We start from the raw sequence: 11,613 nt of genomic DNA, 5'->3' as shown, positions 1-11,613 counted from the left end.
AACATCTTATCTTAATAATATCTTCATATTAATAATAATAATAAATCATACAGTATGTGTCCGAAAGGGAGCAGGAGGAAGCAAACACAAAAATATACAAAAAATATACTGCATATTAAAGCAAACGATTGTAAAGGTAAAAGTATGAGCATAACAAATAAAGAAGTGTAATGTAAACATTTACATTATAATGATTATTTAATATATAAAGACTATATATTATTGAATTAAAAGATTAGATATAATTTAGTTGATCTAAAATATTGATATGTTCAAATACTCTTCAAAACACAACTTAAAGTCCATGAAACTTGTCTTTCTGTATTTGTGAATGAAGCGCCGTCTTCTGGTTAAAACCTGAAATTGAAAATCTGGCAACGCCCTCTTGGAAAATAGTGGGAGGGCTTAACATTTCTCTATACTGGTCTTAGACAGGTCGTAGGCAGGAAGCTGTAAGCTGGAGTCTGAAATGAAGTGCTACATCTGTACATTCACTTTTTTAATTGTAATTTTCAAGCAAGTTTAAGCATAAATGTAGAAAAAAAAACAACCTGCAAGATGCTCTTTAAACCGTTTCCTACACAATAACAGATCTTAGTGCTGCCCGACTCAGTGTTTCCCCTACCATTGTCTTGGTGGGGCGCTGCACCCTGCCAACGGAGCCCTGCCTGAAATTCAAGGTGTTTTTTTTTTGTTTTTTTATTAAAAAATGTTTTTATTATTATTTAAAAAAATATATATATATAGCACCAAATTGCAAATGAAGTAATCTATCTAAGGTCACGTTTCACATTGAACATGTGCTCTTTTATTAAATAAACTAAACGCCTATGTTATGTATCCAATGTGCATGTTTCAGTGTCCACTGCCTTGAGTAGCATGAAGCTGCAGCGTCGGCAGATACAGACTGGTAGATACAGACCGGTAGATACAGACGCGTAGATACAGCTACCTAGTTTTTTGTGAGACTCCCACATGAACGACAACGCAGAGAGTGTGAGTAATGTGAAGTGCTTTTAAAGTTTTTTTTTTAACATTAATAACAATTCCGGTGTCTTGAAATGAAGTGTGATTAGCTAACATTAACTATGATAGTCTTAAGGCAATACAAGCAAACTGTTGCAAATCTGTTAGCTTAGGATAGCTTCTAACCGGCTGCAAAAACAACTATTCGTTGGCTATAGCTTTCGGCAAAAGCATTAGCAAAAGCATTAGCTTCATTAGCCTTTTGATTTATATAATTTGATTATTTGTCTCATGAAACTAGCGTGATTTTGGCAAGCCCAATTAGGTGTCCTAGTTGTTGATTTAATCACTAATTACAGTAAGAGTGTGAGTAAGGTGAATCATGTTGTTTGCTTAAAGTTAACAACTATTCTGTTGTATTGAATTGGACAGCCATACAAGCAACACGTGCTAAATGTCATCTGTTAGCCTATGATGACTCGCTGCAAAACCAACTGTTAGCCATTTTCTTTATTTGTTTAATGTAACCGTGTTACAGTTATAACATATGGTTATGTTATTTGGCAGAGGCTTTTGTCCAAAGTGAATCACAAAAAACATAAAATAACCATAATTAACATTAGAATTTCAATCCAAATAGTTACATAGTCAAGTTACATTACTTATTACATTTTAACAGGGTAATTAGTCATCTGTAACCTACTATATTTAAAAAAGTAAACTTCCCAACCCTGATCATTAATTATAGTCAGCTAATTAATTAAACTTCAAAGGATGACAATAGCATGTCAATAGGATCTGTGCGTCCGCTACATTAAATCAGCAGTAGCCTAAGTTCTGTCTTCAGTGTAAATGCTTATTTAATAGTCATTGTATTACTATTTGAATTCATTGTAAATAATCTTAACTGTGCTGACTGCCTGTTTACTGTTTATCAGACAGTCTCATCATTTTGACATGTTATGTAATATTGCATGAGGTGTTTTAGTCAGTTATTATGTCGGCCTATTCTGTAGTTTAGAATCTGTCGTTTCAGAATCTAACAATTAGGCGTAATTTATGTCTGTCTGTGAAATTATTTCAAAATGTTCAGTTTGACCAATTAGGCTCTCTTTTCAAGATGCATATTACAATCCAAGAGTGGAGATCCTTGCCGGACCTTCAACGGTGCATTACCTGTTGTGAAGACTTTCACTGCCCATTCTGTGCTTCAGATTTGTTCCGTTCAGCCAGACTGGGCAAGGTCCAAACCTATTTAGAGAGCCACCTCAACCGTTCAGCAGTTCTCCATGAAGGTAAAGTTAGCAAACATTCTCTTGTGAAATGCAAATGGGGTTGCAATGTGTCTGCATTAAAAGCATGTTATGATCAGTTCCATTTGAGCAATAAATCAAAAATAAGTCCTTCTATGATTTGTTTGTGGTGACCAGTTACTTGATTCAGATGTTTGGTATTCATAATTTAAACTTTACAATAATATGATCACAAAATAATAATACTACAATTCTATGTTCTTATGTTTAAGGGTATACCATTTACAGATGTGGATTAAATTGCAGACCAGGATATCATTTTCACTGCTTGTACTGCCAATCAATGCTGACGTGCAAAGCTAACATTGTAAAACACCTGGCTTTGTGCAAGGCGAAGCACTCTGCCATAACTCCCATCATCACAGATCCAGCAATCCCCATCATCACAGATCCAGCAATCCCCATCATCACAGATCCAGCAATCCCCATCATCTCAGGGGGAAAGATGCAAAGGGTCCGTGCAGAGCCAGTACTGAAGAAGAAATGTCCCTTATGCCATGTTCTCATAAATAAAAAAAATGTGAAAAGGCACATGGAAATAAAGCACTCAGCTGAACGAAAGGACATAACCGTAAGTTCACACCTACAAAGTGAATGCATAGATCCTGAAAATGGAGTCTATGCTGTCCACAAAGCCTTCCATGGAACAAGTATTCCTTTGCATGTTCAGAATAAAGTGTGGGGAGAAAATCAGCATGTCTCTTGTGAAAACAATGAGTGCCAGGTGAACATGGAGTTGGCATGGAGGAGTGGAATTAAAGCCTATCAATGTACACATTTAAAATCCATAACCTACTGTTTATCCTATGCCTCCCCTATTGAGCTTGATGAAGAAATTCTAACGGAGATGGTGAACAACAAATGGTTTGGTGAAGATGAAAAGAGTATTCGTATTAAGTCGTGTTTTATATCTACAGCTGCCTGAAGGCATAATTTGCAGGATCCTTATGCGTGTCGTTCTCGAGGATGGTGATCCTGCAATATGCACGCTAGCCCTTACCTGCGAGAGGTTTAACTACATCGTGAGCCAGGGGTCATTCCAAAAGGAAGCCCACTTCAACTGGCTTTACAGTAAGTTTATAAAGTGTATTTACTTCTGCCTGCTTCTATCCTAGTATTATGAAGTTGATTGTCAAAGAGTAAGGTCAGCTAAATGAAGGAAGGTTTTGTTCTTTTCTGTCTGAATTGTAATTGTCTTATGACATTCTACTTCAGGTGTCGTCAACTGGAATGTGTTCTCAGAGGGACACAAACAGGAGTAAAGGAGGGCGTACCAAATTTTCAGGTGCTTCCAGTGTGACAGCCTGTATAAGGACGTACGGACAGGCTACCGGGGAAGTGGACGGCGAGGAAGGCTCCAGGGTTTCTTCTCAGAAGAGGGCTTCCCGGGGTACTGCAGCTGGAGCTGTTTTCTGGTGGCTGAGGGAACAACAGACCCCGCCTCACCCCAGTGAAGAATCCTCAGTGTGCAAATAAATAAAAATGTATTCTGCACTGAATTGCCTCTCGGTCAAACTGCTTGTTTATCTTTTGCAGCCTGGTGCATAAACACATTAACAGTTGTTTTTCAGTAATCTAGCACCTCTTCAAAGACACATTTGATTTAATACAATACCAAAAAAATAATAATAATAATGAAACAAAATAATTATGATACTGTAGAATTATCCTGTAGAAACGTAAGCAGTATCAAATTGATAAAGTAAATATTATTGAATTACAAATTATATATGAACAAATGATCTACCTAATTACACATCGGAAAAGGCGTGGGAAGAAGTTTACACGTATTTAACCCCACCCCTTCTCCCAAAAAATAAATTAACAGTTTTGTTTACATCTACTGTAAATGTAAAGGTGATATCATTATTACTACAATATATAGATATATATAGATATATATAGATGTATCAAATTTGACATACAACACATATATATATATATGTGTTGTATGTCAAATTTAACAAGACAAATATAAAAGACTATCTTTTTACATACAAAATACATGAGACTCAATACTCGCTTATTGTACTTTTGCGGGCATCCAATTCGCTAGGGGGCGATGTTGCAAAACAACTAGAAGTCTGTATCTACTTGTCTGTATCTACTAGTCTGTATCTGCCGCCTCCGCCCCCCCCCCCCACACACACACACGAATGCACACACTCACAATCAAGAGCGGAGGAAAGGAGGAGAACAACAGCTCTGCTGTCTGCCCGTTTGTGTCCCCCCCCCAGTTTCAAATTCGTTTATTATTATTTTTTAACCGCAAGCCGTTATCGTCACGGGAGAGGGAGAAGGACACAAAAAGCCTGCCCAGGTGGACGCGCGCGAACGCGACAACGAACGTAGCGTGCGCATTCTAAAAATACCTCACAGATGGTGAGCAGGGACCGCGGTTTTGAACTACAGTATTGAATTTGACAGAAAACAACAATGAAACGCCAGCAGAAGAATAGTCTAATGAGTTGGGTGAAAAAAAAGACAGGAGATGTGAGTTGGTTTATTCAGTAAATTAGCTCAGGATAATTGGATGTTCTGTCTACACCTGTTGATGTGAGGCTAATGCAGGATTTGCTAGCTTGATACTACCGGCATTTAGCGGCAGTGACTGAACAAATTGCCTCTTAAAATGTATCGTCAGCAATGTATGACAAGCAGACTGCTTGTTTAATGTTAGACTCACACCAATAGCTCAATATGATCAGAACACGATTGCTTTCATATCAGAGACCAGATGAGGTGGAGCTGCCTCCAGCAATAGAGGATGAGGCAGAGAGAAGCAGCAGCAGCACAGGGTTGCAGTAGGTATGTTATATGCTGTAGTCAGGTGATTTAAATGTATCAATGAAAGGAAGAAGTGTAGGCTACATGATAAGAAGGGAATACAGTTTGAATTAAATTAATTACTTTTTAATGTACAAATACTTTGTGACTGTACGATATCAATAACAATAATTCACAGCTCCTCTCTCTGCTCCAGAGGATAAAAAAAATTCCTGCCAAGGCAGTAAACCTAGGGGAAACACTGCGACTTTTATAAGTATTTCAAGGTGCGGTCGCGTTCTAATCACTTCGTTCAAGTGTACTGCTCGTTACAACTCTATTCGCTTTAGCGTAGGCCCTAGCATGATTGGTATAGCTCAGGGCAATCTCGATGACAAGGTCAATGTTCCCCCTCTACGCACGGAGACAAGGTAATCTTAATAGTGTGCAGTCCAAGGCTGGCTCTTCAAAGCAGATATTATCGACGCGCTTTAAAGTTCCCATCATCCGTTCAGCGGAACTCTTTCAGCCTTAAGCGGGAGTCAAGTAAGGAGAAACTACGCGTGCACCGGCTATTTGGGTAAATAATATTCATAGTTGTCTCTCCCCAGTTCAAATCACCCACTGCCCAGTGAGATCCCCTCATGCGTGCTTTTACGCCATCTAGTGTTCAAATACAACATTACTAACCTAACTCCGCTCAACTGGGAAAGAGAAGAAGAAGAAGAGACTCCTTAGGAGCACAGCGTTCCTATTCATGAGGAACTATAGGCCCAGTAACACACCCGGAGTGCCTAGGCATCACATCAAGCTCATGGTATTAATGTTTCTCTAACCAAACCGCGTGCATCCACATAAACGTCAAGGCGTATACAGCAAACATCTTCAACGACAGTTGTTCTTCCTCACCGGGCAACCGTACTTTGCATGCGGATAATCTTCGGCATGCATTATCTCCCGTTTCCTGGACGTGGCATCCGCCGGCATCACGACGACCGCGTTTTCCCCGACTCTTAAGGACGTGCACTGCACATCCTCCATTTTGGGGGGAATATCTGCATGAGATCATCCGCTATAGCGGCACGCTCAGATTTCCACTCCTGCTTACACATTTATTATCACACTCGCTGGATCTAACACTAGCATCCCTCCATCATCCTCTTCTCAGATGATAGAAGACGGTCCTAATCACTCAATCAGCTTATCAGCATCTATGACTCATCCTGGCGCACTTAACTGCTAATTAAGCTAGTCTATATCATGGGTCATGTCTCAGTATTTAACTAAGCGTATGATTTTTCTGCGTGCATCTGCACTTCATTCATATTCTCGGGTTTATGCTCACTTGGCTTGGGTCAATCCAGGTCATGATATTCATGCATCACTATACTCCAGCTAACAGCTCTCGTGCATTACTTGTCTACATCTCCCTCTTCGCCGGACATCGGCTCGTGCTGCCAATCCAAGATCTCTTCTGCTCACCTATGGTAAATATGCATATAACTGGTTGTGGCGTCCTAATAGCATATCAGGGCTTTCGTTCAGATAGGTGCAGCCACCTCTGCTGCCAATCAAGGCATTTCTCCCTCATCCCTGCAACTCGGACGGTGGTCCTCCTCCGCCTTCATATCTCACATTCGCCCGGACATCAGCGCGTGCTGGCTATTCAAGGTCTCTCAACAATAAAAATGGTAATTATGCCTATAACTGGTGGTGGTGGTTTCATAGCACGTCAGCATGTATACGTGTCACTGTGTTCATGTTTAACCCTGCATGTCAGGTCGCGACCTCCGGGTCTGCGCCATGTTTAACCCTGCACGTCAGGTTGCAACCTCCGGGTCCGTGTTCATGTTTAACCCCGCACGTCAGGTGACCTCCAGGTCCGTATTCATGTTTAACCCTGCACGTCAGGTTGCGACTTCCGGGTCCGTGTTCATGTTTAACCCCGCACGTCAGGTGACCTCCGGGTCCGTGTTCATTTTTAACCCTGCACGTCAGGTCGTGACCTCCGGGTCCGTGTTCATGTTTAACCCTACACGTCAGGTTGTGACCTCCTGGTCTGCGTTAGGTTTAACCCTGCGAGTGCAGATTGCGGCCAGTGGGTCGCGTTAGGTTTAACCCTGCGAGTGCAGGTTGCGGCCAGTGGGTCGCGTTGTGTTTAACCCTGCGGGTGCAGGTTATGGACATGGGTCCTCGTTAGGTTTAACCCTGCGAATGCAGGTTGCGGCCAGTGGGTCTGCATCATGTTTAACCCTGCAGTGCAGGTTGCAGCCAGTGGGTCCGCGCATGTCTAACCCCGCAGCCCGGAAGCGATTCCGGCGCTTATCACGTCCCCATTTTAATCTCTCATTTCATCTATAGATCTCCGCAGCCAGCCGCAAGGTAAGAATTGCTCACAGCTCAGTACTTCATACTTCACTTCTTTTGGGGGTTCATCAGAGCGGTTCTTTCCCTCCTGAATGATCATCCTGCAAACCCGGGGCCTAATCACCAAAACATCATTACAGTTACTTGTTGTAATACGTCAATCAATATTCCCGCATATCATGTGTCCCGATAATAAACATGTATTTCATACATCACGTCTATCCTGGTTGAATATCTTTCTTGATTCTTTGTACAGTATGAACAATAGAGTCTTTGTACCTGTGCTGAAGTTCACTGCTGTGAGGAGTCCAGTTCTGTCTCTCACTCTCTGGTCCAGCCTGTCTGCAACACCTGGACACCTTAAACAAACAGATATATATGTAAAGTACCATGTGTACAAATAATATAACTGTCTTCTGTTGAACATGTTGGATTGTGTATTGTCCGAGTCAGGGTCCTTTTTATTATACTGTAACTTTGGAAGTTGTGTTACCAATGCTTACTGTTTATTTGATACCCATTCTGTAATGCAATTAATAAAAACAACAAGGTTTTGGTTCGTCCTTCAGATGACTGTGACGTTAACGTGTAAGCTCAATAATGAACTCCAGCTAAACCAACCATATTGTAATATCTAAGTAATCATCTTGAAATATGACATTATTATTTGTAATTTACACACATCTTATTGTGAGGTTGATTTCACATATAGCATAGCCAATTTAAATTAACCTTAGCGATGCATACAGTTCTTACCTACATAATAAAATATCTCTCTAAGTTACAAGGATGACCTTATTGTATCAACCTCAAACAGAAGCCATTTGTTGTACAGTATTATCCCAATTAACGCTTAACACTTGTCTATTTCATTTTAACCTTTATATATAGCCTATAGTCTGATTTTAACTTGGAAGCTACTATTAGCATTGTTAGTACCGATGTAGAACGGTAACCCAAGCCTTAACATTCATTACGTAGCTGATTCAAATCATTAACACATAAAGTACTCAAATTTCACTTACCGCAAAACCGCATTCATGCACCGTCTGTTTTAACCGCAGAGTGAGTCGCAATAGTCCGATATATAGGCATGAAGAACAAACCACCGGCTTCAAGTTGTGTTCCCTGGATGAACTGACCAGGCACCTGTAGCTAGCTTCACGGAGCAGCTAGCAGAGAGACAAGAAGCTAACAGCAGCAGTCACTTGACAGAACTGTCACTAAATGTGACCACGCCCTAATATATGCATAACTTTAAGGCTTAATATTAATTAAATAGATGCGTTGAGAAAAGATTCACCCCCCCAATCAATATTCATGAAGGGGGGATCTAACTATAGAGTGGCAAAGTCATGCCCATCTACTTCAGGTCCATGGGACCTTATTTCGGAAAAATTATGCATTGAAGTCAATGAAGAGAGAAAACGTATCTTTAGATCCTGTTTGAATTGTGCCATGAATTACACATATGATGTTTGTCAATCTTAAATAATAATTTCCATGTTAAAAAAGTCACAGTTTGTCATAAAACTGTTGGAATATAAGACTATGAAAAATATGCAACTAGAAAGACTACAAATCCCAGAGTCGCGTAAGTGATGTCATAACTGTTTTCCTCCACTAAGAGATAGCTAAGATCAGTGCCATATAGATATAATCTATCTATATTAGGGATGTAACGATATACCGAATATCGCGGTATCGCGGTAAATAAACTTCCCAATACCGTCGTGAGACTGACAAAATCTACCGGAATTTTCAAAAAAAAAAAAAAAATGTAAACACTTTTTTTTTTAAAACACTTTTTTTTTTTTTAAACCTTTATTTAACCAGGTGGTCCCATTGAGATCATCGATCTCTTTTTCAAGAGAGACCTCTCTAACATGGCAGCAAGTAGGTTACAACATGAAAATAAAACAACAGATAACACAAAAGGACATCGTATTTACAGGGCTACATTTACACACCTAGAGACATTGACAAGTATCAACCATATATTTATATCTCGCTCTGTCAATAAGCCTGGCGTTAGACTTTTTCGCTGTCCGTCATTTCGACAGACAGCCAGCAACATCAGTACCAAGCGACAGAGTTTTTTCCAGAGCAGGGGATATTGTAAATGCCCAAACTTCCCAGCTTATAAATACCTGGAAATGTGGACATTCTCATATTCCTAAAAACCTGTCTGATGATGCTGAGTGAGTGACTAGTGAGTTTGAGTTGAGTTACTTGAAAAACTAAAGTGAAACTTGATTTATTTTATTGCAGGGTCTGATTATTAAATGTCCTTGTTTATTTGTGAGATGCAGTGGCATAAAGAAAATGCTTACTTTGTTTGGTAGTACTAGTAGGTAAAAAAACACTGGTTTTCTTGTTCCAGTCTGTTACTGTCACTTTGTTTTTGACACTTTAAAATACTGCTATCCTACAAAAATGCTGTAAAAAACAGATTTATTATGTAATAAAAAAACATTTTCCGAGTAAACAAATGTTTTATTGAAGAAAAAAAAAATCCGATTTTTTTTCTTCTTCCCTTTCTTCTTCAATATCGCGATAAATACCGTACCGTGGACTTGTTATCGCGATATTATCGTACCGTGAGTTTTTGGTATCGTTACATCCCTAATCTATATGACGCTGGCTAAGATGAGATAACTTTAACAATATGCCTGTGTGCTTAGGTTGTTATCATACCAGTAATGGGTCTTGCTCGTTCTTTCGCTTCCCATCTGATGAAAGAACCAGGAGTGGCTGGATCAAGTTAGCTACCTAGCTAGTGGCTAGCACGTTAGTTAGCATTACAGCCTTGTCATTTTTATTAGCCTTAACATGAAGTAACATTTAAGGGTGACTTTGTTTTGACTCTGCACACCGTTTACAAGCAGAAAAACCTTCATAACACACAAGGGGATGGGTAATAACCGGAAAAGCATGACATGTGACCTTTAACATGGGGGTATGGAAATTGCTCCCTTCTGCAGACTGCTCCTACTGGCCACTAGATGAACTGCAGTGTGTGGCACTTCCGTATTTTGCCGCTTGATTTGGACATGGGTAAGTGTAAATATTACAGTAATAGTGTACTGGCAATGTGTGGGGAATACCGCAAAAATTAACAATAGGTTTATTGATATATATCTTTTATCGATAGTCATTAACTTTTTCTTTGGACAAAATAGACTCTCCATTAGCAAACGTTTACTCTGTGTGAACGTTATTTTGGTGTGTAAAAGTGAGATTACATGTGTAGATGATTAAATTAATCATTTATTCGTCCCCACAACGGAGACATTTACAGTGGCTATACAGTAGACATGTTTTTGCCATCAATTATTTTATCATACTGTTCTGTACAGATGACACTTTGTCATAGATGTAACTGTATGTGTGCCTGTTATCATTTTACTGTCCTGTACAGATGAGACTTTGTAATCAAATGAAGCCTATGTAGTATATGTCTGTCTGTGATTTTATACTGAATGTAAAGTAACTGGAAATACCTGTGTGTGTGTGTGTGTGTGTGTGTGTGTGTGTGTGTGTGTGTGTGTGTGTGTGTGTGTGTGTGTGTGTGTGTGTGTGTGTGTGTGTGTGTGTGTGTGTGTGTGTGTGTGTGTGTGTGTGTGTGTGTGTGTGTGTGTGTGTGTGTGAGAGAGAGAGACTCCTGTCCAACCTTCCAAACTTTCTTTTCATGTGAGCATTGTCATTTGTGCTTGAGCAACATTTCACTTGAACTTTATTTCAATTAAATTGTAATTATTGTCCTACATTTTAATTTGTTTTAGAGAGATGTTTCACAGCTGCCTGGGCGTAGTGGCCCACAGGCGGCGTTTATCCAGCAGCAAGAACATCCATCTGTGCCGGCCCCCAGGTCAAGTTCTACTGTGGCTCAAGGGCCTTCACCAGAGCCATCACCACCAAGGACCAGCAGACCAGCACCACTACAGCTGCTTCCACTGCCATCTGCGGCTGCCACCAGGTCAAGATACACCTCAGCACAAAGGCTCCACCACAGCCATCACCTTCAACCCAGCCAGCAAGGAGGTCTCTTGGAGGTCTCGTATAGCACTTGTACCCCCCACCTACACAGCAGCCCATGCACCATCACCCCCATCTTCACAGCAGCCAGACCCACTGTCTTGGAAGACAGACAAAGACCTTGACACTGTCTTGACATTTATAATGAATAGTTGGTTGAAAG

General features: G+C 40.2%; 1 protein-coding gene across 1 annotated transcript; it reads left to right on the top strand.

The window, feature by feature from the left end:
- The first annotated feature begins 1,689 nt into the window (after positions 1–1,689).
- On the top strand, positions 1,690–3,778 carry LOC307026003 (uncharacterized protein). Its single transcript, XM_079661056.1, has 4 exons — positions 1,690–2,261; positions 2,492–2,733; positions 3,197–3,350; positions 3,495–3,778. Exons 1-4 carry the CDS (start codon positions 2,087–2,089, stop codon positions 3,539–3,541), a joined length of 618 nt encoding a protein of 205 aa, XP_079517182.1. The 5' UTR covers positions 1,690–2,086; the 3' UTR covers positions 3,542–3,778.
- Positions 3,779–11,613: the final 7,835 nt, after the last annotated feature.

This window comes from Notothenia rossii, assembly GCF_949606895.1.
Source record: "Notothenia rossii genome assembly, chromosome: 1".
Lineage (NCBI taxonomy): Eukaryota > Metazoa > Chordata > Actinopteri > Perciformes > Nototheniidae > Notothenia > Notothenia rossii.
The sequence above is the reverse complement of the archived record's forward strand: the minus strand, read 5'-3'. Positions and strand labels throughout refer to the sequence as shown.